This window comes from Martes martes (assembly GCF_963455335.1).
Source record: "Martes martes genome assembly, chromosome: 10".
Classification (NCBI taxonomy): domain Eukaryota; kingdom Metazoa; phylum Chordata; class Mammalia; order Carnivora; family Mustelidae; genus Martes; species Martes martes.
The window spans coordinates 79,360,412-79,388,390 of record NC_137898.1 but is presented as its reverse complement, the minus strand read 5'-3'; the positions used below and the strand labels follow the sequence as shown (position 1 = coordinate 79,388,390).

General features: G+C 43.5%; 1 protein-coding gene across 1 annotated transcript in view; it reads left to right on the top strand.

Annotated features, from left to right (window-relative positions):
* The window catches only part of MAML2 (mastermind like transcriptional coactivator 2), a gene marked incomplete at its 5' end in the record, with an annotated part of 343,294 nt that overhangs the window by 229,087 nt on the left and 86,228 nt on the right, over positions 1-27,979 (top strand). Inside the window, one exon of the mRNA XM_080815310.1 lies at positions 3,709-5,145. Within this exon, the coding sequence (XP_080671436.1) occupies positions 3,709-5,145 (1,437 nt within the window). The remainder of the gene's footprint in view (positions 1-3,708; positions 5,146-27,979) is intronic.

The window sequence follows — 27,979 nt, the reverse complement described above, 5'->3', positions numbered from 1 at the left end:
ACTGAAGGAAGACTTCTGCCCCCCATCTGAAGTCACCCCTCCCTCCAGCTATGCTGGTGGTAACCCCACACATATACCTAAGAAACAAGTCTTACTTCCTCTGTGCCTGTTATTTTCTAGGTATGGGCAGGAAAATGTTCTAAGAGATAACACTTTATAAAGGATACCATTTACCGCACAGCACAGGCTCTGTAGTGCAAATGCTTGGTTGGATTTCTGACTTTATTGCTTTTTTTTTTTTTTTCCTTTTTAGAGAGAGAGGGAGAGAATACACAAGTGGCGGGGCAGGTGGGAGAGGGAGAGAGAGAATCTAAAGCAGACTTCCTGCCGACACAAGGCTTGATCCCAGAACCCTGAGATCATGACCTAAGCCAAAACCAGGAATTGGATGCCCCTGGCTTTACTGCTTATTATTTGCATGACCTTGAAGTCTCAGTCTCCAAGCCTTTAGTCTCTGTTTTGTAAACTGGGGAGGGGAGGCGGCTGGGTAGAATTAACATCAGCCTCATGGAGGTGTGGTGAGAATTCTTCGTCATTGTGAGACTTAAATAAGACTGTCCACGCAGAGACCTTATCACGATGCCTTGCCTAACATGCAGACCCTCAATGAATGACTGCTATTATTACTATTGTTGTTGTTGTTGTTGTTGCCGCCACCACTGATTCTGTTACAGCCCCTCCAGTCCTGATGGCTTAGAGAAAGTGCCAGTGCTCCTTCCCAGCCTCTGCAAGGCACTGCCCAGGGAGTGGCCTGAGCAATGAATCTGGCAGAACAGGTTCTTTCCAAGCAGTGGAAAGTAGATCAAAGGCAAGCACCCAAACCTGGAAAAAGAATGTATTCCTTTGTTTGTTCTTTACTGGTTGTGAAAAGACTTCCAAAATGTAACTTACACTGGAATAAAAACTGTGGCCACTCTTGAGGTAACGTGGTTGAGCCCCTGTGGTCTTTGTTCTTCCTGACCCCCAAGGACAGCTGGGGGGCGTTTTGAGTTTCTGCTGAGCGTGGTGATGGCTGACAGTGTTCTGTGATGTTGTTGCCTATGTCAGTGCATAGCGAGCTCAGCAGTCAGCAAATGTGCGGAGACAGCAGTGATGGCAGAACGGGGAGCTTCACACCCAGGGGCAAAGTATACCTATGCCTTGTTGCAGATCATGCATCACCCAATGTGATATTTCATGGGACTTGGTTAGGCCTCTTGGTTGAAAATAACAGAAGCCCAACTCATGCTAGCTCAAGCTAAAAGGGATATTTATTCTAAAGGCTCCACAATGTATCAAGGAAAACAAGACAAGAGACAGGCTGATCTGGGATTGAAACCCAACCCTGAAATTTTGCCAAAACTTGTGTTTCTCTTCTCTCTGTTAGTCTTCTCTCTTTCTACAGACTCACTTCCTCTGAGGCTTTGGTTGGATATTGGAACAACAGCTCACAAGTTTTGTAAATGATGATGCAGTCATCCAAAGAAAGCCTGATCTCACTTTCTCCGGTTCCAGAATTCCTCTGGCAGGAACTGATTGGCCCAGTCTAGGTCAGGTTCCTTTCTCTGATTACCAGTCAGCAATGGGAACAGGTAAAAACAGGTTAGAAGAGCATGCGACATCCACCCTAACTATATGCCACTTGTGAGTGAGCAAAACCACAGGTAAAAGAATAAGGGATTTTTTTTTTTAAAGATTTTATATATTTATTTGAGAGAGCACAAGTAGGCAGAGCAGCAGGCAGAGGGAGAAGGAGAAGCAGGCTCTCCACTGAGAAAGGAGCCTGATGAGGGGCTGGATCCCAGGACCCAGGGATCATGACCTGAGCCGAAAGCAGCTGCTTAACCAACTGAGCCACCCAGGCACCCCTAGATAAGAGATTCTTGAAATAGGGATTGAAGAACTACATGACAAGAAACATACTGTTCACATTTGACCCTGTAACTGCATCCTGGCCATTCCCAGACTCCTCTCACTTCACCAAAAATTCGGGATGTCTGTCTGCTCACTGTCCTTGGCCCCTTCACACAGGAGAGACCCTAGCCCTAAACAAGCTGATTGCAGATTCTCTAGTGGAGATGCCACAGGCTGCAGAATTACACAGACCTTGAGTTAAAGCCCAGGTCTGCCGCTGACTAGCTGTGTGACACTGGACAAGTTACTTAGCCTCTCTGAGCTTTGGTCTCCTTATCTATAAAATAATAGCTATCAAATAATACATATTAATTCAGGTTGTTGTAAAGACTAAGAAAAATAAAGCAACCGTCTTTAAAATACTTGGCATATAATAGATGCTCAGTTATGTTAATTTCACTTTCTATTTAGGTTACCTAGAAACTGTCAGGAGGGTGGGGAGTGATAGTAAATGAAAAGGGAGAAAAAGGAAAGTGGTAGCATTTTGTATCTGGGAAGTATCTTGCCTCAGGTATTTTACAATTATCCTGAGCAAACATTAAATAATTTAAGTGGGTCAGCGGTACTGGGAAAGCCACACTTGGATAGTACTGTCTCTCACTTTAGATGCAAACCAACAAGGATCTCAAGATCAATGGTGCATATTTTGTTTCTCATTCATTTATCGATATGACTGTATAGTCCTCAGTTTCTTTCCCTTTAATATCTAAAGTGCACGTCACACAATCTAATCACTGAGTTAGTGAATGAAGTGCTTGAACATTTGGTTGTGACTCTTGTGGTTTGGAGAGGCTCTCCTCTTTGAGAATGTGGTAAGCCATTTTTTAATATAAACTAGAATTTATTGAGTTCTGACGATCGTAAGCACTGTGCTGAACTTCTACATGCATTGTCTCATTTCTTCCTATGAAGCAGTGTTATTGCCCCCACTTTGCAGGTAAGGAAATTGAGGCTTGGATACATAGAGTGGCAAGGTCACTCAGCACTCAGCGATAGAACAGGAATCTGAGTGCAGTGTAGCAGGCTCCTGAGGCTGACTTCTTAACAATGTGCAATACTGGTTCTCTGCACCTTGGTTTTGGTTTTAAGTTTTCGAGACAGGCAACATAAGAAATGAATCCCCAGGAAAATCTGTGCTTAGAGGGTCTCATTAGATAAAGGATAACTTCACAGTGTTCGTGCACCCACACGATGTTTCAGCCTGGGTGTGGATGCAAAGGCGAGGAATTACAGGAAGAAAAAGAGTAGAATAACAGATACACTCTCTCCTTAGATATAACTCTTCTGATTACTTACTTAGACGATAATAGTGATGAAGGGTTTCACAGATGAATCCTTGAAAAAGAGAATCTGGAACTTGTGTCCTATCTTTAGACTGTCCAGCGTTTCCCATCTTGGTCAAAATGGAGCTCATTCCAGTCGTCTGTCGCTGTGTGGGGCCATGGGTGCATACCCATGTGTGGAGTGTTTCAGCCTGCTCCAGAAAACCACATTCGGTGACACATTGTAGCTATTATCAATGACTTGTGATGACATGTGAAGTATTTTCCATCCACTGACCTATGTTCTGATCACGGGAACCGGTGGGATCTCTAATCACTCACTGACCTGCTCCTCCAGGAACAGTCTATTCTGTCGGGTGAGTTTCATTCCGTTCCAGACTGTGCTTCATTGGTACCTTTTTCTTTCTGAATTCATGCTGTGTGTAAATGGGAAAAATTAAAACAAAACATTGAAATAGCGTATCTCTTTTGACTAAAAGTGTATATGGATAATATCTCATATTTTTCTTTCTTATCGTCCCTGTGTTTTCAGCTCCAGGGTTCCTTGAAAAGAAAACAGGTGGGTAACCTGTCTCCCGCCAACAGCAAGAGGCCCAATGGCTTTGTGGACAACTCATTCCTTGACATCAAGAGAATCCGCGTCGCGGAGAACCTCTCTGCCGGACAAGGGGGCCTCCAAGTAAACAATGGACAAAATCCAATTATGTCAGGGACCTTGCCCATGAGCCAAGCATCCCTACGGAAGACTAACACTCTGCCACCCCATCCTCCCGGAAACGGTATCTTTAACATGGGCTTAAAGGAAGTGAAGAAGGAACCCGGGGAGACTCTGTCTTGCAGTAAGCACATGGATGGCCAGCTGACCCAGGAGGCTATGTTTTCCAATAGGTACGGAGAGGACCCCATAGAGCAGCTGATGGACCCAGAGCTTCAGGAGCTGTTCAATGAACTGACAAACATTTCAGTGCCTCCCATGAGTGACCTCGAGCTGGAAAACATGATCAACGCCACCATCAAGCAGGACGACCCATTTAACATTGACTTGGGTCAGCAGAGCCAGAGGAGCACTCCCAGGCCCTCTTTGCCCGTGGAGAAGACAGTGATCAAGAGCGAATACTCCCCGGGTTTAACCCAGGGCCCCTCGGGCTCTCCTCAGCTGAGGCCCCCATCCGCTGGCCCCGCATTCTCCATGGCCAACTCCGCCCTCTCCGCTTCCTCCCCCGTCCCTTCTGTGCCACAGAGCCAGGCTCAGCCGCAGACGGCGTCGGGGGCAAGCCGGGCCCTGCAGAGCTGGCAGGAAGTGTCGCATGCCCAGCAGCTCAAACAGATCGCGGCCAACCGCCAGCAGCATGCCCGGATGCAACAGCACCAGCCCACCGCCTGGTCGGCCTTGCCCTCTTCGGCTGGGCCATCGCCAGGTCCATTTGGGCAGGAGAAAATCCCCAGCCCTTCTTTCGGCCAGCAACCATTCAGCCCGCAGGGCTCCCCCATGGCCGGGGTGGCAGGCAGTGGTAGCCAGCCGAAGGGGATGGCCAACTACATGTACAAGGCCAGCCCGTCCGCCCAGGGAGGGCACCTGGACGTGCTCATGCAGCAGAAGCCTCAGGATCTCAGTCGAAGTTTCATGAACACCCCGCACACGGCCATGGAACCCCGTCATGGCAACACTAAGCCTTTGTTCCATTTTAACTCAGATCAAGCAAGCCAGCAGATGCCTTCGGTTTTGCCTTCCCAGAATAAGCCTTCTCTCCTACACTACACCCAGCAGCAGCCGCAACAGCCACAACAGCCCCAGAGCTCCATTTCAGCTCAGCCACCACCACAGCAGCCGTCCCAGCCCACCCAGCCCCTGTCCAGCCAACCCTTGCTAAGGTCCCCCTTGCCGCTCCAGCAAAAGATCCTGCTTCAGAAAATGCAGAACCAGCCCATCACAGGCCTGGGGTTTCAAGTCTCCCAACAGCACCGACAGGTAAGACCATAATTTTGCTACCCCAAACGCAGAGGACCCAGAGACCGCTTAGCCTGGTCCTTATGCTTTGGTTGCAACGTTTGTGTTGGGGCAGAATCAAGAACACAAAGACAGTAGTGGTCCTGTCCGATTCCCATGAAGGCCTTAGGAAGCCCAGCTCTCACCGGGCATCTGGAGGCAAGAGCTAGTATTTCCTTGTAGATCATTCCTCTCGTTGGGATCTGCAGCAGTCAAAGGCTCTTGCTTATTAAGAATGTTGCATTATAATTCATGACCTTTAGTGACATGTCCAGTTGGCAGTAAGATCTGGATACACCTGATGTCTATTCCTGCAGTCAGTAAGTCAGTCGGTCATTAAGTCAACATATGAGTCCTGAGTACCTACCACGTGCCAGATGTTGTGATTATGCTGAAAATTGACATAAGTCCAGACATGATATTAAGTAAGAGTAATGACCTGTCTACATCCACACCAACCAACTGAAATGTCTGAATGCCCAACGAGTCATAATAGATCCTGCTGGGACTCCATGCTGGTGCATTATATAAGGCATGGCCCCTGTTTTCAGGCACAGTCAGGAGAGAAAGAGAGAAACAGGCTTTAAAACTCTCATTTGAATGCTAAGTGGAAAGGCTAATCACATGAGATCACAGAGTTTGGGTGTCTTACCCTGCAAGGGGCTATCAGGGAAGTCTTTGGGAGAAAGTAATGCCTGCATTAAGTGTTGAAGGATGATATCGTCATCACTACAAACAGAAAAAAAATATCTGTGGTTACCTTGTATCCTGTAATTAATATAAAGCCAAAGTTTTATTCTGCCCCATACATGAATAGTGCGAAGAGATAGCTTTGTGCCGTGAGAGCACGTGCTAGTGAGGAAACTCGGATCCCCCAAGGAATTCGAGGGCGGAAACTCTTCCTGGAAGGAAGAAAGTCTGAATGTTGCTTCATGCGTGTAATTTGACTGGTCTCCGTTAGTGGCCAAGCACAAAGACAACACATTACACGTCAAAACAATATGTCAGGATATTATGACGGCACTGAGCCTAATTTCAATCACATTCCTAGAGTAGTTTTCACGGCTACTGCCCAGAAAAGAATACCACAAGCACCACAGACCGTGGCCAAGCTAACCTTTGCCCTAGATGTGTGCCAGGAGAAAAATGGCGCTCAACCAGCATTCAGGAGCTCCGCACCAAGCAAAGCTTTGCACTCTTACCCATTTAAGTAGTGTGGGGTTTAAAAAAAAAAAAAAGTGTATTTTTTTTAAATTGTAGTTGATGAAGAATGGACTTAAATAGAGTCATGTGCATATTTTACAAAGTTCCTTTTTAACAGGTAATTTTGGGATTGTTAATAAACAAACACTATTGTGGAAATCATTCCTAATGGCATGGGTAGCCATTTTGGTTTGGATGAATCTAGGTTCAAATTCTTACTCTGACATTCACTAGCTGCGGGACCTCAAGCAAGTCACTGGACCTCACGAAGTCTGTGTTTTCTCACCTGTAAATGGGGGTGATAATAATATATCCTAGGATTTTTTTTTTTTAGAATAAAATTAAGGAGCACTTGGGTGGTTCAGGTGGTTAAGCATTGGACTCTTGATTTTAGCTCAGGTCAGGATCTCAGGGTTGTGGAATCGGGCCTCGTGTCAGGCTCTGTGCTCATCAGAGAACCTGCTTGAGATTCTCTCTCCCTGCGCCTCTGCCTTCCCCCTCAACATGTGCACTCACGTTCATCTCTCTCCCTCTCTCTCTCTCTACAATAAATAAATAAATCTCTTAAAAATGAGATCATTTTGCACCCAGAGTTTAGAACAAAGTTGACAGTTGTTATGATTATCATGGAAAGAGCCATGTATGATATCAGAATATTTTCAACAAGTATTACTCTTATGTAGGAGATGCATTGGAATAAGTCTCAATTTTTTTTTTGCTGTTAATATCACATATCTGTTCTATTTTTAAAAATTTAATTTAGTTTTTTTTTCAGTGTTTATGCACTACACCCAGTGCTCCATGTAATACATGCCCTCCATAATTGCCACCACGAGGCTCACCCAATCCCCACCCTCCTCCCCTCCAAAACCCTCAGTTTATTTCTCAGAGTCCATAGTCTCTCATGGTTTGTCTCCCCCTCCAGTTTCCCCCAAATCACTTCTCCTCTCTATCTCCCAATGTCCTCCGTGTTATTCCTTATGCTCCACAAGTAAGTGAAACCACGTGATACTTGACTCTCTCTGCTTGACTTATTTCACTCAGCATAATCTCCTCCAGTCCCGTCCATGTCGATACAAAACTTGGGTATTCATCCTTTCTGATGGAGGCATAATATTCCATTGCATATATAGACCATATCTTTTTTATCCATTCATCTGTTGAAGGGCATCTTGGTTCTTTTCCACAGTTTGGTGACTGTGGCCATTGCTGCTAGGAATGTTGGGGTACAGGTGACCCTTCTGTTCAGTACATCTGTATCTTTGGGGTGAATACCCAGTAGTGCAATTGCAGGGTCATAGGGAAGCTCTATTTTTAATTTCTTAAGGAATCTCCACACTGTTTTCCAAAGTGGCTGCACCAACTTGCATTTACACTTTAAAGAACTGGAGAATCAACAACAAATTAAGCCAACCCCACACACAAGAAGAGAAATAATCAAGATTAGAGCAGAGATCAATGATATAGAAACTAGAAGTCTCAAATTCTAACATAAAGAGTTTTAGAGAAATAAAAGAAAACTATCCTTCATTCTTGTATTGTCCAGCAGCATAGTGAATGGGTAGTGATTTACCCTAGCTAAGCCCAGTTTTCTGATCATAAAAATGGAAATAATAAATAATTCGATATTAATAAGAGGTAGTGTTCATTATTTACCCTGTAAATGACATGACTTCTGTCTCTCTTCTTTCTGGTATCTCATTTCACCCTTATGGAGGAAATACCATTGTTCTCATCTTACAGGGGAAACAGCTGAGGCACAGAGAGATTAAGTAACTTTTCCAAAGTTGCACAGATAAGAAGTGGCAAAGCCAGGATTCTGATGGTCTGTTTTGAAGTTTGTGCTTTTAGCCACTGACTATACAGCTCACAGATAGGATATGTTGGGAGATGAATGACCGCTTATAGACTGTTGTGAAATTCTCAAAAAGAATATTTCCTGTAATATGAGGCATATTTATGTAATCTACAGGGTAGATGAAATGCTTTGGGGATAAAGAAAGTCTTAAATCTCTCACCTTCAGAGTTGTTAAAGAAAAGAATCAAAAAATATCTGTGTGACGGCTGACCTTCTTGACGGTGAACATGATGGAGCTATCCAAAATAAGCGATTTATAACAGGAAATGTATCTCTAGATCCTGTCAGCCCTTCTTTGGGAGCCTTCCTGCCATCCTAGGTCCTGTTTCTGGCTCCATTTCTCATATCTACAGCTATACACCACACTCATGTCCTCTTTGTCCCCATCAAAGCTTCCAGAACCCAAGCACACCAGTGGGTGTTGATGGCCAAATCAACAAACATCTTTCAATGTCTTAGATAATATTAAACCATTTCCAGTGCTTATGACACATGATGCCAAGACAATTTTCATCTTTTCAAGAAAGCCCTTTAAAAGTGATGTAAGTGACAGCAGCATTTCAGGCTGAAGACCCCTTCTATACAGGCTGGACATGGTGACTTATTTACGGCTTTGTCCTAACTTTGTATATTGAATCAAATTGTCCCTTCCTGATCAACAGTTCTAAGAGGGAGGATTTGGAAGTCCTGTGTCTGAGTTGTAAGCAAGTGTACCAGAGTTCCATAGTCAAATAAGTGGTGCCTTCTTACAAGCATTCACCTTTGGGCGGCGGGACTCCTGCTAATAAGGGTATCATTGTTCAATATGGTTACAGAGTTTTTCTCTGGGAATTGTGTTCAGAGTTTTGAGCTCATTGAGTGGATTATTACCAGTGCAGTAATATTCATCCTGTTAGGGTGATCTTTGAAAACACTCAAGATGGGTAATGCTGCTTTGGGTCAAAAACAAGGAATAGGTGATAGGATAGGACTGGATTTCAAATATGGCTTGTGAACTTTCTCTGAAGGCAATAAAGTAAATAAATGAGTTGCTTCCCAAGATGATGATTTTGAGAAGCAACTTTTCATTTGGATGTGCTTATTTTTAAGGTTTTTCTAATTCTTATTGTCTCATCTAGTATACTGCCAAGTATTCTCAGCTCAGGGAGGTTTAACCTCACCATTTATAGGAAACCATACAAATGTGTGTTCTCATTCCCAATTAGCAAAGTCTCTGTTACTCATGACTGAAGCCATAGGAGGGGAGAGATTGGGAATTAAGCAATTCTTAAGTTTATCAACTAGAGTGCCCTAAATGAAAGCACTTGTCATGAATTTTTTTCTGTTTGTGATACTCACTTTGTGCCAAACATAGGAAGACTTGTTATGGGATTTGATCATTGGAGTCCTTTCATCTTGGACATGGTGGAAATCTTGTCTTTCTGCTACAAGATGGTAGATTAAATTTGTTGATCAGTTGCTTGTAATTTACCCAGCGGAGTATCACCCTTCAGAGCTCTTCACCCAGACAGATCTGCATGGTCAGGCAAAGAATATACTGGGGAGAACCTGTGCACCTCTTTATTGGGTACCTATCTATCTCTGTTCTCCTTAGATGTGAGGGATGCCTGAGAGACTGATGCAGCATAATCAAATTGTTGGAGACCTCTTTATCGTTCCATGCCTGGGGTGGTTTCAAGTAATCCCTTCTCCGGATACTGAGAGAACAAATGGTATTTGGTATTTCACAAAATGTCTTCAGTGACTCTGTCTTGCTAATGTTTGGGGCTTGGCAAATGGAAATACCTCCTGGCTATAATTTCCTTCCCTTTCTGATTTGAAGGTTATGGGAGAGGGCAGGAGAGGGACATAACGCATGCAGTTCTGATTTATCTTCAAGTCACTGACTACTTGTTTAAGGTGTGAAAGAGTTATTGGTTCACTAGGGCTTGTGAGAGTTCAATCCAAAAGCTCTAACCTCTTGAACCAAGAAGTGATCTTTGTCAGAGCTGTATAATCAGACACTTAAAAGTGTGAATTTTTTTTTCTAACATTAGATCCATGAAACTCAAGTGGATTCTATCTTTGGTTTAGAATTATCCCATCTCTAAAAATTCTGAGAGGGAACGCAGCCAGTGAATGGATGGTTTGTTATGACCGAAACATAAATTTGTACATTTCCTCCTTAGTTTAAAGCCAAGTTTTATATCATATATTAAGAGCCTCAATCATATATTAAGAACCTCACCCTGCTCTCTCTGCCTAGCCAAGTTTATCCTTCACTGCTTTACATATCAACCCTTGGCGTAAATCAGGCAAGTCTCATGTTCTCACCCCTTCTTCTTTAAGGTAATTTTGTGGGGTTTTTGGTGGGGTTTTGTTGTTGTTGTTGTTGTTTAAAGCTTTTATTTATTTATTTGACAGATAAATCACAAGTAGGCAGATAGGCAGGCGGCGGGGGTCGGGGGGAGCAGGCTCCTTGCTGAGCAGAGAGCCCGATGCAGGGCTCGATCCCAGGTCTCTGAGATCATGATTTGAGCTGAAGACAGAAGCTTAACTCACTGAGCCACCCAGGTACCCCGGTAATTTTGATTTAAGACCAGATATATCTGGTCTTAAAGAAGAACACCCCCTTGAGGGTAGAGGAATCACTGGAGCACTCATATACTGACAAATCCTTATAATTGCTCAGTGAAAGTGCCAGAGAAGAGACAGAACCTTGAATCAGCTGGGAATGCCTTTTCTACTGGGAAAATAATCCCAGTATTATCCCAATGAATGCAGAACATGGATTCAATGTTCTGCAACAATATAACTTCCAAACCACCCCTTTGCCAGGAGCCACAGATTGGCTAAAGGGTCAGCCAGTTAGGCTAGTGCCAGGGTTCAGATTTAGGGGCTAGAACCAGGTCAAAAGAAGTCAGAGTGTGAAGGGCCAAAAACAAGGCCGAGCCAATGTCCTAGACAAGCTGGGACACAAAATCAATCAGTATATTCGGAATCCAGGAGTGAGGCCAAAAGATGGTAGTAAACCTGTGGTCATAGGTCAAATATAAATGACATAAAATCAAGATTGAAGTTAAGATAGAGACCCAAGAGATGCTAAGTGATCATTGCAGATGACCCTTGACAATTCGGTGATTTCTGTTATGACTCACTATGGCTGGGCTGGGCTGACAAGAGGGACGAGGTCTGATACATACCAAGGACTGTCCGTGGCAGACCAAGAACATGCTATGTTTGCATTTTCATTTTATCTTTGATATTTCGTCATTTATCTTTCCAGTTTAAAAGAAAATAAAAATGTGTTTTTAATATTCCATAAGACCAGTGCTAGGGCTGAGCCCAAATAAATTTCCAAACGTGTATGTTAATCTGACCTGTACTGAAGAATCTTGATTGGCAAAATTAGCACGAGGGGGATTTTGCAGGTGTCTTGTTAGTTTCTGTGAACTGATTTGTTGGCTTTCACATTAGTACCAATTCCGTGCCACATGCGAACAGCCCAGACAGTAGATACTATCAACCCCTTTGAGGGCACTGAGGCTCAGAGAGGTTAAATAACTTGCTCAGAACTACAGTTAGGAACTGGTCTGACTTGAAGCCCAGTGTTAATAACTACTGTGCTGCCTAAGTTATGCAACTAGGTAGATGTGGTTTGGGTTGTGCTAACAGAGCCTTTGCTAGGGAATCTGTTCGAAATTTCATGATTGTCTACGTGCCCAGTTTATTTCTACCTCAGGGAAAATTTAAGCCAAGAATTCTGACACAGGGAGGGATCTTCAGGCAAATTCACCAACGTTGCCTTGTCTGAATCCACAGATCTTTAGGTTTCCCCACCTGCCCAGCCAAGAGCCATGAGCTAAAAGATCTCAGGCTAAATTGAGTACTGCCCCGTTCTGAACTCTACCAACGGTTTTTATCCATTCATTCAAAAAATGTTTGTTGAGGGTTTGCTGTATGTCAGACACCGTCTGGACACTGATACCACCACTCAGAACAAAGAAGATATGGTAAGGGACAAAAACAAATTAAAAAATATTTTTAAAAGATTAAATAATCAGAGAGTATTTTCAAACTGAGCTGTTTTCATCCTACCGCAGGCTTGATTTATTCCTGCTTTTGTTGCTAGGCTGATTTGCTGCCGGGCGTCTTGGTACCTCTGATCTCAGATAAAAATGGAGAATGCCCAGGGGAGTGGTAGATGACTTCGTCTTTCAAGGAAAAAAATTCAAGGGTTTGGTTAGCTTTTTTAAATGATAAAGAAAATTCATTCCCTTTCTTGTCCTTTAACATGCTCCATCAGGATTTAAGAACTGTGTGGGGTCCCTGTTGGAGTTTCACCATGGGATAAAACCATAATGCATGCATGCGTTCGTATGATGAGAGTTTATTGAGCACCTACAAGGTGCCAAGAATTGGAGATGAAAAGATCACGTGATGTAGAGAACCCTCTTTGCACCCATCTATAAGATCAGGAAGGCATGGTCCCAACTCCTCGACGATCTTTTGATGTGAAGGAGACGTCTCTCCAGGATACTCACTGGGTTCTTCTTGCGGACACATACTACAATCCGCTCTGTATAATAACTGAATCCAAATCACATGGGCCTTTCCCGTAAGGCTACAAATTCAACTTCGAATGTGTTATTTTAACCTTTTACAGAGTAGAGCTCTCTTTTACTGGATATTCCACTTTCCTGTCTGTTTTATTTTGTCATCCTAGTATGTAATAGCTCAGAGCACAATAGAGTGAATTTGCGTAAAGCAACAATTAACTCCTGTATTCCTCAATAAAGAAATCAACACAATAACAAGAGGAACACGTTAGCCTTGGAATCATAATGCATAGGGTTTAAATCCACACTTAGGGGAATGACTTCTATTATTTTCATTCCAAGGTCTTTGTCAGTATGTTGCATCCATCAACAAGAGCTGTGCATTTAAAGCATTAATGCGTAATTCAGCCTGTTGAATACCAAGTTTCCAACCAGGGAAAAAAGGGGTATGAGGTTAAGAAATAGATTTGATCCCAGGGATGGAAATGCAAGAGGGTTAATGGAAAATCTGACAGATATTTAACTATAATGTGCATTAATGTAGGTGACTCAAACAGTCCCCTTTGCACCTATTCTAATTAGTTCTGCCTTTTCCTTTTTTTTTTTTTTTAAAGATTTTATTTATTTATTTGACAGACAGAGATCACAAGTAGGCAGAGAGGCAGGCAGAAAGAGAGGGAGGAGGAAGCAGGCTCCCTGCTGAGCAGAGAGCCCGATGCGGGGCTCGATCCCAGGACCCTGGGATCATGACCTGAGCCGAAGGCAGAGGCTTTAACCCACTGAGCCACCCAGGCACCCCAGTTCTGCCTTTTCTAATCAGATGTCAGTTGTTATCAGTTTGGTAGAGGGGGGTGGTGATTTCTTTTTGTGAAATCGAAAGGAAGCAGCAACCCATTTTGCCAGTGCAGTAATCATTAAATGTTCACGTTAATGGTTAATTAAAGTCAGGCACAGAAACTTGAGATTCTGAAGGTGTTTATTATAAGGAGCTCTCAATTTGAAACAAAAGACGGCACAAATGTTTAGACTACCAGGATCAGAGAGATGAAATGGGAGTGAATCATCTTACTCTTTTACACTGCGTTTTAAGCAGGGAAGACCAAACTTACACACACACAGCCTAGGCAGCTCTCTGGATACTAATTAGAGAACTCCAGCTGAATATTTGCATTTCATGCAATGAATCTGAACAATAAAGTGGCACTTTATTCTCCAAGTAATAAATTGAATAGAGCATAATAGAGGGAAGCCAATGACTACTTTCCTGTGCATCCTGCAAAATCAAGTTTCAAGGTCCCCGAGGAAGAAAGAATGGGGGTGGTTGACCTGTTTCCCTTTCTTTCTGCTGCTAATTCCCTCCACCATGAATCACTGGCATTTTCCACAGTTTGCTTTTCACAGGAGCTTAAGTTCGGCTCCACCTTTAGGAAACATGAACTTCATAAACAGGGAGGTTTTGGCCCTTCTTCTTGGTAGTCCACAGGCCTGTGCGGGTGCGCACATGAGTGTGTGGGCTTCATGCTCTGGGCTTGGGCTCCCATTCCTACTCTGTGTCTCTGGGTCTTTGTCCCGTTCCCCTCCCTTTGGCTGTAGCCTCTCCTCTTCCACCCTTTCCCTACAGAGCAGTTTTTGAACTCACCCCTTTTCCCTGACCTCCTGGAGACCTGTTCTATGGCAAGCCTTAAGTGGGAATGGGGGAAGGAGAGGACATTTAGCCACTGAAGTTGTTATTGGCCACAAGGATGAAGAGACTTTTCCTGGAAGAGGATCCGTGTTGGGGAGAGCCACGAGGCTAAATGAGCTGGCGGGCCCATCTCTCTGTCCCACAAGCCTCTGGCACAAAGGAGTGAATTCTGAATGGCCATACCCATGGGCAGAACATATCCTGAATAGCTTCTAACCATTGTCCCTTCTCACATCATGTGCTGGCTAAACTGGCCTGCCTCCCTCCAGTCTTGCCAACCTGCTACTGGAGTGAGCATGCTTAAACAGGAACGTGGTCAAGTCTGTCACCTGCCTGAGGCCCGCAAATGATCTTCATTTTCTCAGAATAAAATCCAAATCTTTATGTAGCTTATAAAGCCCTATATGACCAGGCTCCTGCCAAGATTTATTGGTTTCCATTCCTGGCTTTTGTTTATTCCTTGATTCCCACCCACTCATTCACTCATCTTTACCTGCCACGTTCACACACACTCTGCACTCTGGCTCCTGCCATAAAAGGTATACTCTGATTCCTGAGAAGTACCATGCTTCCCCTCACCCTTTGGTCTTCAAATATGTTGTTCCTTCCATCGAGAACATTCTTCTGTTCTGCTCTGCACAGCTAACCTAACTCTATGCTCTCTCAGTCTCAGCTGAGATATTTCCCCCACAAGGTCTCCCTGGCTTCCCGATTTGGATTAGCTCCCATCCTATACTCTCCGGTAGCTACCTCCACTTCCTCTGTTTTAGCTGATATCAGTCCTCATCTACCTGTGTTCTTGTGTGTCTTCCTCAACTAAACTGCAGGCTACTTGAAGGCAAGGATTGTGTCCATCTTGTTCACCATTGTATTCCAACCTTTGACATGGCTACTACTTGGGAGGAACCCAAAACGTATCTGTTGAACAATGAACACACGAATTATACCATTGACCCACCATGACCCACCATCCATTCTTCTGTTCCTGGGAGTTAAGGGTGCCAACATGTTACCCTCTCCTCCCAAGAAGGAAGGAATAGGAGCTATCATTTCCACCTTCTTCCATAACAAGTCTGCCCTTAAACACCATTTGCCCATGGATCTGCACCAATGGTTCTAGTTTGCAGGGGTAGAAACTAGAGAATTCACTCTCAGCTGTGCCCTGGGTTAAACCTGTGGAAGGGCTCTTCCTTGGAGCCTAGACTGACCTATACCACAGGGAATCATATGGGTAAGAGTCAACTAAGACAATTTTATCATCAATATTCCAAATGATTCTTTTCTTTTATGAAACACATGGAACATCAATAATTTACCAACAGTGACCAAAACACAATCCCTACCCATAGGTAATGGACAGAAACAAGTGATTTTGTAGTGTTCTAAGGTTTCTGGTAGAAGTGACCATAGGATATTCAGAGAATGCAAAGATAAAGCACCTTCGGGAACTAGAAAAGGCTTCCTGGATAAGGCATTATCTTTCTCACCTTTGTTCCCCATGTACTCACATTATTGCAAGACTCCCTCTTTCCAACTACCTTGTCCCTCCCAGTAGTGGGCTGGATGGCACGTCTAAGAAATTCTACCTCGTTCTGTACTCCATAGGGCCGTGGCCAGTGGCTGGGCTTCCATTTATCTCTGTTGCTTTGGCCAAGCCTTCTCTCTGGAAATGCCACTTCACTGCAGATCCAGTCACTCCCCGAGGCTCTCTTTCACTGGACTGGCTCTCCTTCCCATGAATGTCTTTTGCCCAACAGCTCCCTTTTCCCTCCTGCCTGTGGCACCCTGCCCAGCTGCTTGGAGAGTTCCAAAGTATCTTAGAACCCCAGTCTCTGCCCTAACTGCCTATGTTGCTGGCATCACCTCTCCTCAAGCTCTGAAATAAGTAAAATTTGTTTCCTCCTCCTCTAGTACATACAACAGATTGCCAACACTTTTGGTACCATTCTTATATCGTATGGTAATTTTGTTTAGGTATCCGACTGGTCCAGTGAACGAGGAATTCCTAGAGAGTTGGGACCATGGAATTTCTTTTTCTTCTCTGAACCCACAAAGCCTTTTGTATCTCTCATTGCATTCATTGCTTGCTACCTTGAATTATAGTTAAGTCTATATGTCAACCCCTCCACTAAACTGCAAGCTCCTTGAGACTGGAGTCTACATATAATTTTTCTTTGTGCTTCCAAGGGCTAACAGAGTACCTGAGAGAAAGTCCCAACATAAGGACACAGAAAAAGGAAAGAAGGGAAAGACGCCTCAGTGTGTGTGTGTGTGTGTGTTACAGATTGTATGGTCTTGAAATCAAAGGAAAAACAATAGGGTTGAAGAACTTCTGACATCAACCTGAAAATAAAAGGTACATTATTGAGAAATTATGCATGGTTTACCTTAGTGATCAGATAGCCTTGGTCAAATTACTTGGATTCTCTGAAACTGAGCTGCATTATCTGTACAGTAAGAACTACGACACTATTTTGCAGTATTATTGAAAACATTCCATGAGACTTAGAACAAATGTAGGGCCTTGATGGCAACTCACCTTGATGGCAACTCTCAAGTGTTAGCTTGCTTTCCTTTGCACACTAAGGACTACCAGAAACAAACCTACTGAAATAATCCAAATTAAATGTTAGTAGACACTTGCAGTGGTTGAATTCCAAAGCTGACCGTAAGTTTCCAGGCAACTAAGGCAAAAAGAAATTATGTGGGAGATATAGAGGTTCTTCTTCTCTAGCATGAAAGAAAGCACGCCAGTTCATCAGTGGAGGCAAACTATTTCCTGGAAATGAATTCAAAGGTACATTTATCACTGGGGGAATTAGGTAACACGATGGATATCTTCCACCAAACATTTTGCAAAGACACCATGACACCGTTTCCTTTGAAGTTTCTGTTATTAAGCTGCATTATAAAATCCAATGCCAAAATACTGGATTTTAATTCAGTGAATACTTTTCCCTGGGAAGCTGAGATAATGGGGTACAGATGTCATGTTTTCTGAAGCTCTATATCAATGGTTTTTGCACTTTGTTTAAGTAAGAATATATCTCTCTTCCCCTCCCCCTTTCAAAGTTTCCCTGAGACACCTCCCTGGAACTTAGATTCCTTCAGGACAGTCTTCAACTCTGGGTTCTGGCTTATCCCAAGGTAGAGTTTAGAGACTATATGGGAATGCGTAATTCAAATTCCCGTTAGACTGCATCACTCAAATCTCAATGTCTCAAATGAGGCTCTGGCAAACCCAAGCATTGTGTAAAGTAGATGAGACCTATGAAATGTCTACCTCTGAGTCAGCTTTCAAGGAGAGTGTTTCAAAAAATCCTTTTAAGCTATAATCTTATCCCTCCATATAGAACAAAACTGTAAACTTCAGATGTGACCCCTCTGCTCACCAGAGCAACCTCATTAAAAATCGCTGTGAAAACATTCAGCAGTTGGTATAGTTATTTTTCGATCAACAAATACGTAACCACTTCCTGTACACAGAACACCATGCCAACTGCTCTAAGGTACTGAAGGGGTTGTGCCGTGTGGTGGGGACCGCAGGGGGATGAGAAATAGAAGATTCTGGGCGTGGACTTGTTGCAGAGTATTCTTCCTTTAGTAATTAGACCTTGTTTGTCCCCTTTGTTACAATTTTATTCTGTGATCCTTGAATTTTATGTTTCTAAAATCCAATTACTGTCCTCATCCTCATCCTTTTTTATCAAAGGAACACAGGCAAATAATTTAAAAAGACAAGTCTTGCTAAAAGGCAAAAGCTATTCCTTGGCACCCCCTTCCCTCAGCCGTCACCTAGAGGAAACTACTTTCATCATTTTGAGTTTCTTCTTCTGGTAGTTACCATCAGATCACTAAATTCATGCATGCCTCGGACCTCTTGGTTTGTTCCTTTTTACATCTCATACAATAGATGAAGATTTTAGTCTTTCTCTGTCTTCCCCTCTGCCACCCCAAGGTTATGTCAAAAATTTGTCTGAGTCCTTATCAGTGTCTTCAGAACTATGAAGATATTCGTAATGTTTACAGCTAAGACAAGCTAGAGTGCTGAAACCATAATTCCTCTGAAAGAGCTCAGTGTCTAATTTACTTTTCATTTGTGAAGTTTCTTTGAATCTCTGGCTGTGTCTTCTCATTCCATCCAACAGCTCTGTGAAACATCTGTCAGTTTTCCACCTATAATTCCTGTCAGATGATCTGTTTGTTGTTTCTTTTCCTGGATGCGTCTTCCCAGGAGCCTTCTCTGCACAGCCCAGACCGTCCCGACAGAGTTCTATAGGCCCCCAGATAGTGCTGTCACCCTAGGACTTCCTGCCTCCACACTGGGAATGCCATCATTTCTTTCCTTTATAGGATTTCCTGCTTCTGGGTCCCGTGTGTGGCTCTATTTGCTTATTCAACCTCATTTTGGAGGACTATGTCTGCTGATAGCTTCCTGACAAAGAATATATGAAAGGTAAATGTTGAATCCTTCAGAGACATCATAACTCATTTGAGACAATAAAAAGAAACCCAAAGCATCAAGAAAGAACATTGTCGAATATTGATAACGTCCTCCTAGATACATTCAGTGCTATGGAGTATGCAAAGAAGGGATGAGAAAGAAATCTTCATTTATTGAGCACCTACTATGGGCTAATTGGTTTTACCATGACATTTCTAAGAAACAGGCATCATTTTCTCCTCCTTATCCATGAAGATGGATAGTCTTCATGAGTAGAATGCATAGTAATTGGCCTAAATCACACAGCTATCAGGTGGCAGAAATGGAATTCAGATGATGTTTGTCTGCTTCTAGCCATGCTCTGCACACTGTGTCTCTCAACCAAAAAACATAAATGCACAATCCTTGCCCTCAAGGAGTTTGTTCAACCACGTCTTTAATCCAAATCAGACATTTACTACTTTTTCGCCCACTATACTACCCTCTTACTGTGTGTATATGTAATTTAATTCTGATTAATGCAATATCTATTTTCATAGTTTCATGTACATCAAGTTTTATTATAATATTTTTCCATGAAATTCTGGAACACAGCTATTTCCAAAGAAGATTTCAGTTCTTGATCCCACTCTATTTATTAGGGATTAGTTACAGTCTGATCTGGTTACCACTGAAAATGTGTTCATGGTTTTGCCCTTCTCCCTGGTGGATTTTGGGTTCTATGCCAGTCTGTTCATTTGCTGACATTTATCACACTTAGCTCCTGCCTCGGGGATATCCAGGATTATTGGTGGGGAATGACTCCTGGCCATGACCTGTAGCAGCAGGCTCTCTAAGCTCTCTTCCCCCTGAAAATATTGGTGTCTCTCTCCAAAACAAAACAGAACAGTAGTACAAGGGGTAAAAACATAGGAAGGGATTTAAAAATGAATGAAAAAAGATAGAATCATTGGTTTTCTATAGATCAGTTACTGACCAATACGCAAACAAATGAGATCAACACATTTCATTCACGTCGATGCTGTTGAATCCCTCTGACAGCTTTTCTCACCCAGAGGCCTTGACCCTTGACACAGCTCTCAGTCAGCGAGGGGTACCAAGATCAGGGTCAGCAGCCAGACCCCAGCCCGGGGACCGTCCCCATGGCATTCTCTGGCAATGTCTCCATTATGGTGCCAGCACCACTATTCCCTGAAGCAGAAACACAGAACCATTTCCTCCAGTTAAAGATCAGAACCAGGTAACCGTCCTCTGAGCAGTCTCTACTTTTGAGTACTAGGTTCTAAAAGTTAATTTTTAGTTTGGTGGTTTGACACCCCCGGTGCCTTTTGTCTATAGGAACAATTTAAAGAAACTTTATCATGTCCCGGGCTGGCCTATTCAAAGTCTATTTGACTCTTCTGGCCATTGAGCTGTTAGAGTACTGACCACGAATTCTCAAACACTGCATTTCAGAAAAAAAAAAAGGTTGTTCAACGTACACTGGTTGAACCAGGCATAGGGGTGGAATCAGGAATACAGTCTACTTAGTGAAACAGAGAATCCCTGTTCAAGACAGAAATGGGAGTCCCATGTGTGCACAGAGAACTTTGCTCTGAAAGCCACAGAGTATGAAGGGCCTAACTCCTAGGCCTGGCTCTGGGTTCTGAATGAGAAGACGAGGAGTATTTTTGGCTGGACCTTCATGGCAGGGGGAAGCAGGCCTTCAGACCAAGGGAGGAGGAAAAGTGAGATTAGCCAGAGCCTCACCAAGTGAAGGGCCACAGAGCTCTTCCTGTCTAGTGGTCGTTTAGAGATATTTATGGATTGGGGGCTACCTGAATGCCTATCAGTGTCTATGCCTATCCACACCAGTTTTGTGGACAAAAGTTTGTTGACATGACTTATCAAGGTAAAAAGGTTTTGAGCCATCAGTTCTATTTCCAAAGTCTATGCAGAGCACTGGGCAGTAAAGGCCTTGACACCAAGGCAGCCAGGCCCAGGGGCCTTTCCCAGGCTGTGCTCTGGACACCACACCAGCCTGGGGAGGCAGGACTTGGTAGCTGAGGCTGTGTTTTGCATATGCGAATAGAGTCCCCCAAACAATTTGCTCCCTTTACTCCTGTTACAGCCATGATGATTCCTAAAATAAGTTTTGACCCATGTGAGTGATGAAATTGAAATTGTCTACATAGTCAAAGCCAGAGAGAAAGATGGGATAAAAAGTAGGAAAGAGTGATCCCAAGGGAAATTGGGGCCAAAAAAAGGCATTTCTGACCATCTCTTCTGCTGTGTAAAGATACTTTATAAGGCAATTTAAACTCTGACAAATTGCCTATTTCTGTTTGCAACTACAGATGAAGCCAACCATTCTCACAAATTTCTTCATTTGTTTTTCCTCCTCATGTTTCATTCAGTTTTTTTTGGGAGGGTGGCTATTGTAAAATTCTTTCACATTTCTCTGAACACTTGAAATGGGGTCAAATCTAAATGAATGTGAATTCAGCATGGAGACCAAGGCCCTAAGGTCAGGCTCCACTTGGACGGTTTTGATGTGTAAAGCACTGCCAACATTCATTTTTCTAGAGCAGCAAGAGAAATAAGCCGTGTGCTGGTGAAGATTGACATAGATCTCATTTTCCCTATATTCAGAGGCAAGAAGTTTCTAGTCACCTAGAAACTTTCTGCGTGATTTGGGGAATCGTAAAGAGTCCTCATCAGTCCACTTTGGGTCACACATTCCAAAGAAGCCCGATGCACGTGGGTGAGAACCTCGCCAGGCAGGGAGTCTGAGGGCAGCCCTAACTTCCATGGGAATGGGATTCTCTGCCAAATCCAGATGCCGGAGGCTTCCCTCAGGGACCACAGCCCATCTTAAATGGAGGGAGTTGCTGTGAGAAGTTAAGCAGGAAATTCTAAAGGGCTACGCACCCCCCATATGTGTGGGTGTGTGCACACGCACGCGTGTCAGTAAAACGAAAGAAGCCCTCCATCACTGTTTGCAATATATACACGTGGAGCTTAAAATTTCAGGGAGAGAAAAAAGTGAACAGAAAAGGAGGGGGAGCTTGTTTACCTCTCCGAGACCTGCTCATGCGTACTTTACAAGATGCGAACGTTCATGCCTCCAGGTCTAACATGTTTGTCTTTCTCCCCTAAATGTCTCCCTTCCCTTGGAGGGTAACTCAGGTGACTGTGAGGGTTACACTTTCAGTGGTAATTCTTTTAAAATGAAAAATTTCTTCACCTCCTCTTTGCCTTGGAAAGAGGAGAATTTATTCACAAATTGGTGCTAACGGTGGAGATAAGGGACCCCCAAAGAAGGGTCAACGAGGTTCACTTCAGGATCCAAGTTTAGGGGAGCATGGGAGCAAGGCCAAAGAGCTCAGCGTGTGATCAACATGAGAGGTGCTATCGGAACTCAGAGCTAAGAGTGAAAACATTTTTCACATCGACCATTGTAGCAGATGACACACTGAACTGTATCTTCCCAGCCACAAACCTCACCAGCTTTTCCAGTAACCTGAAAAGGCAAAGAAAAAGAGAACTTGGGGGAACTCCTACTCATCAGTCAGGTTTCCCCTTAAACGTCACTTCCTTTAGGAAGCCAGTCAGACAGATCCACCCCCACCTGACTTCCCCTTGCTCAGCTCTTCCTGCTCTTAATGTTGTGCCTTCCAGAATTATCTGTCTTCTTCACTAGACAGTCGCCACTTCTCAACCCCCAGCAGCTAGCACACTCCCCAGCCCTTTGTAGGCACTTAAACATGTGCTCAATGATTGATGAAGTACTGAGGGGTCTGTGTTATGTCTTGGAGACACAAAAATTAAGTTAGAGGGACACCTGGGTGGCTCGGTCATTAAACCTCTGGCTTCGTCTCAGGTCATGATCGCAGGGTCCTGGGATCAAGTCCCGCGTCGGGCCTCCTTACTCAGCTGGGAGCCTGCTTCTCCCTCTCCTTCTGCCCCCTCCCTGCTTGTGCTCTCTTTCTCGCTGTCTGTCAAATAAATAAATAAAATCTTTTTTAAAAATGACGATAGAGGGGCTCCTGGGTGGCTCAGTGGGTTAAGCTTCTGCCTTCAGCTCAGGTCATGATCTCAGGGTCCTGGGATCGAGCCCCGCATCGGGCTCTCTGCTCAGCAGGGAGCCTGCTTCCTCCTCTCTCTCTCTCTCTCTCTCTGCCTACTTGTGATCTCTGTCTGTCAAATAAATAAATAAAAATCTTTAAAAAAAAAAAAGTGACAATAGAATCTCCGCTTTGTCTGGAAGGAAGGCCAGTAATAAGAAGATACCACACAATTTGGCAAACTTGGCAACACCTGTAAGAAGAGCTTCTGTCCAGGAGAACAAAGGGAGGGCTGACATTTTGAGCGCCCTAGTGATAAAACAGACAACCGTATTAGCTACTCCCAGGTCTCATTAACTTTACTAACAAGAAGTAGTGAGTCGAATCCTATTTCCTTACATTGCAGGTCTGCTGCAGGGAGAGCATGATATCAATAATATTAGGCAATGGATTTTATTTGGGAGAATATTGTATCAGAAAACATGAAATATTATCAGTACCTTCCCTGGAAAATCAATCAGCTTTGTGGTATCTAATATTACATTTCTAAACTGCAGAACCAAAAGCTAATACATAATTGGCTTTGTAGGAAGGATTTAAAGAGTGAATGAAGAATCATGCTTAAGTTTCTGCTTGCCCACTTCTATTCTTCTGCCATTTAATTCACTTTTTTCAGAGGAACAATACAAAGCAAAGTAGGTACCGCCCACTCGCCAGCGTCCTGCGCTCTGTGCAGCACTCTTTATCCAACACTGTTGGTGTGCCTGGAAAACAGACAGCAGAAAGGGAAAGCTCTTCACGAGGGTTTGCTGGTTCCATCAGAGCACCTTTGACAAAGATCACTTGCAATCTCAGACAGAGAAATCTAATGTTCATTCCAATGTCAAAATGACTTGAAACCTTTTTTGTATCGGAATGTTTGCAAGGACCCCTTCCGTCCTTTTCAGGGCATCCAGGGTGCCCTCTGTGCTTAATAATAACAATAACAATAACAACCATGAAAGTTAGAACCCAAATACTGTTGCAAAGGTGAATGACGGCAGATGGCCTTGAAACCGCCATCATCATCTGCACCAAAAGTGGATGGACTCTACCCTGACCTCTCCGAGGGCAGAGTCCATTGAAGAGGTCAGTCTTTGGGGACCACTGGCCTTGGTTGTTTTTCTGATTTTGTTCTCTTTAGAGACAAATGGTATTTTTTAAATGCCGCCTCTGACTTTCATGTGACCAAACAAACAGCCAACAAGAGCATGGTAAACAGAACACAGCATTTCGGTCTCCTCAGTGTGACTTTGAATTTGGTGCGGACGGCTCGTACTCTCCTTCACGCAGGGGTATAGTTTGAGAAGATGAGCTTATCCAAGGCAACGGCGCTCTGATGCCACTGACTCTATGCAGAGTGGCTGCCTGCAGGCCAGTTAATTACTCTGACTCATTTCCCCCAAATCACAATGAAAGAGATGATCAGACCAGATGTGTGGCCCCTAGACTTATATTAAAACCATATTATAAATATGACCATATTTATAATAGGGTTGCTGACCCGGATCTGTTATATTTCATTTTCCTGTGTAAGGATATTAAAAATGAAAAATCGCCATCATTTCATGGAAAAAAATACAGTTTAGCATTAAAAAAATGGAGATCATAATTGCAGAGTAAATGATCATCCTTTAAATTAATCAAATAAACTTTAGCTGTTTGATAAACTCAGTGCATGATCCTTATTTTTTTGGTCCCATTAGCAAACAACAAATTCCTTGGTGGTGGGTATGTGTCCCTGGAACACCTAGAACACTGATAGACCAGATGATCTCCATGCACCTTCCATCTGTCCCAGTTCAAACACAATACTGAAACACACAAATAAGTAAATAAGCATATAAGTAAAGTGCCAGCTACAGATGTGTCCCCTTCTCCTTTGCTAGGGGGGAGGTGTTAATGTTTTCCAGCACCCAGCTAACAAGAATGTGCAAGGTACTGCCAACCACATCCCACTTCCACCCAAGGTAGTAGATCTGCTTCACTCCATTAAATTGTCATTGTTTTCAGCTGCATTGACTCTTCTAATTAGGAGTGAATCTAGCAATAAGGAGATCAAATAAAAAGAAACAGAGAAGATGCCAACGGGGCAAAAGAATATAAAAGCAAGAAAAAAGCTTTTTTTTTTTTTCAAGGCTAAATTGATTATTTTGCCCAAAACACAAACGTAAAGGAAAGGATTCATAGCACAAAGAATGTAATACAGTTCAGAGAAGTTATTCAGTCTTATTACAGTATTAATGCTGTAGCCAAGTTTCATGGTATAAAGTAGATACACAGTCTATTCCCTAAGATAGTACTTGGTTTCCATAATAGTTTTTAAAGTCCTCCGAAATTGGAAATATAAATATGGAAACTCACAGTGGTCAATATCTTGAGCCAACTCTAAGAGAAAGGCGTTTGGATTGAGGTCTAAGAGCACTTAACTGAAACAGAGCCGCTGAGAAAGAAGTTTAGTCTTAGAGGCATGTCTGAGGAGGGGACAAATGGAGTTTATCATGTTGTGAGGACCGTGGGTTTGCCTCCTGTTTCCTTTGACGGTGAGGGGCAAGAGGCTGGCTTGGGCATTCATTGCTTTAAATGCACAAGTCACATTGGCCTGAGATCACTGGTTCTGTTCATGGTCCTGTTTATGGTCCTGTTTTAGAATGAGATAGGTCTTTTAGAAAATGGTCCTTTCTTCAAGAGAGATCTCTTTGCCACTGAGGAGACTCTCTACCCCACCCCTTCTTTTTTTTCCTGGCTGTGTACCACCCTGACTGCAGAGGAGGCGAAGATAGCTTTATTTCAACTACGTGAATGTTTAGATTTAGGTTCAGTATTTCAGAGGTGGTAGAATCTTCGAGATGTTTCTAATAAAGTCATCACTCCCTTTTTACATATGTGAGAAAAATTCAGTGGCTTTTCCAAGTTCATCCAGATCGATGCTGGACCCCAGTAATCAATTGCATCTCTCCGTGACTATGTGGAATTGAAGAATGAGCAAGCACATGGTAGGAAGCATGTGTAGGAAGCATGGTAGGAAGCATGTGTAGGAAGCATGCAAAGGTCCGTTGACTTATGTGCCCTCAAGATATACCCTGAAGCAAGGTTTTAATTGTACAGAAATGTGGCCTAACTTCTAACAAGATCTTTGGTCAGCAAGTGGGCTAGGCAAGATCACTGCAAATTGGAAATGGTTTGAACACCGGAGGAATCAGAGGAATCCTGTAGTTACTTGAAATATGTGTGTGTGAGTGTGTGTGTGTGTGTGTGTGTGTGTGTTCAGGATTAAATTAATTAAGTGCATCTCTATGTCTCCCCCAAATCTTACACTTCACCTAACGTGGTTTTCTTTACTTTTAATGCAATATACATTTTGAGGATTTGGAGGGTATTTGGTTCAACAGCCTAGGTAAATGAGAGGAGGATTGCTCCCTAAGGGTCTTCTGATGCAATTAGAGAAAGCTGCCTGGAGGGGAGATTTTCTGTGGCTGTGACTGGTCCAATTGTCCGCCCGTGAAGACAACCAATCTTCAAAGTGGCCAGTAGTGATAGGTCATGTGGAACTCTTACTCTCTCTTTCTGTATGTTAGCCACGTGCAGGACAGACAGATGGAAAGAGAAAATGGGCCCTTTAGGGTAATACAGATGAGGTTTGGTAACTGGGAAATTAAGGATGCATCCAAATATTCCTGTTTCGTTCAGCCCATCGATACAAATGAGGTTGCATAAGATCAAAACTAGAATCTCACAGACTACAGCTTTCCCACCCCACCTTCTCACCTGAGACGTCTAGTCTTGTACAAAGTTACTTCTAGTCCTCACCTGCACCCCAGTTGTCTGTGAGTCCAAAATAAGAGTTTTATATGCTTCTTTTGAATCAGTAGGAGTGACTGCTCTGTACCAGCTGCTGCCACTCAAAGCTACACTCTGGATCCCCTCCCCCACCCCGCAACCTCCACCCCCTGGAGCAACGCACATCCAGGGCTGTGGCTCCCAAAGCGATTCCAAGTGTGCTGCAGTGTCTCTTCCCTTCCCACATGGCTCCTTCCTTCCCCAGTCACACCCAGCAGGAGAGCTGGCTCAGGACACTTCCAGAAACCGGTGGTCATCTTGGCAATACCCCTTGTTCTCTAGTCCTATTGCTGAATCACTCTGGTTATACCAGACTCTACATTTCTTTGTGAAGCATATCTCTTTCCTCAGGAATTTCCAGTGCATCTCGACAGCTCGGTTTCCATCAGACTCTTCTACCGTTCTGAATAACTGAGCACGGGTTAGGGAGAGAGTTCAAACCTCTACCCGCCTTAGTCACCGAGGAGGCCCCTTACCCTCCCTGTGAGACCTTCACGCTCACCGGTCTCCTCCTGGCAGGTGTATTCGAGTCTCAGCCACACAAGAGATGCTGAAGTAACAACAAATTATTCACTGAAGTCCAAAGTGAACAACAGACAACAGTCAAAGACTATTATAGTCAGTGTCCCTGAGGCTGAATGAGATTTATCTGTTGTCTGCACTAAATATATTGCTGTGTGTATCCTGTGGTTCCAAAATAAATTTGAAAATCTGAATGAATCAAGAACCACTGATCTAAGCAATGTGATTTCCCTCTCTTTATAGTGTGCTTATATCTTCCATCATTACAGCATTATTTATCTGGAATTTTCTTTGCTCGTTTCAGTTGAAAATAGAATCATTTCAAATAGTTAGGCACTGTAGAAAGAAAGGGGGGGCATAGCTGGGTGGCTCAGTGGGTTAAGCCTCTGCCTTCGGCTCAGGTCATGATCTCAGGGTCCTGGGATCGAGCCCCGCATCGGGCTCTCTGCTCAGCAGGGAGTCTGCATCCTCCTCTCTCTCTGCCTGCCTCTCTGCCTGCTTGTGATCTCTGTCTGTCAAATAAATAAATAAATAAGATCTTTAAAAAAAAAGAAGAAGAAAGAGGGGAAGGATAGAGAAGGAAAGAAAGAAGGAAAGAAACAGAGGAGGGTGGCGAGAAAAAGAAGGAAAGGAAAGGAGGAA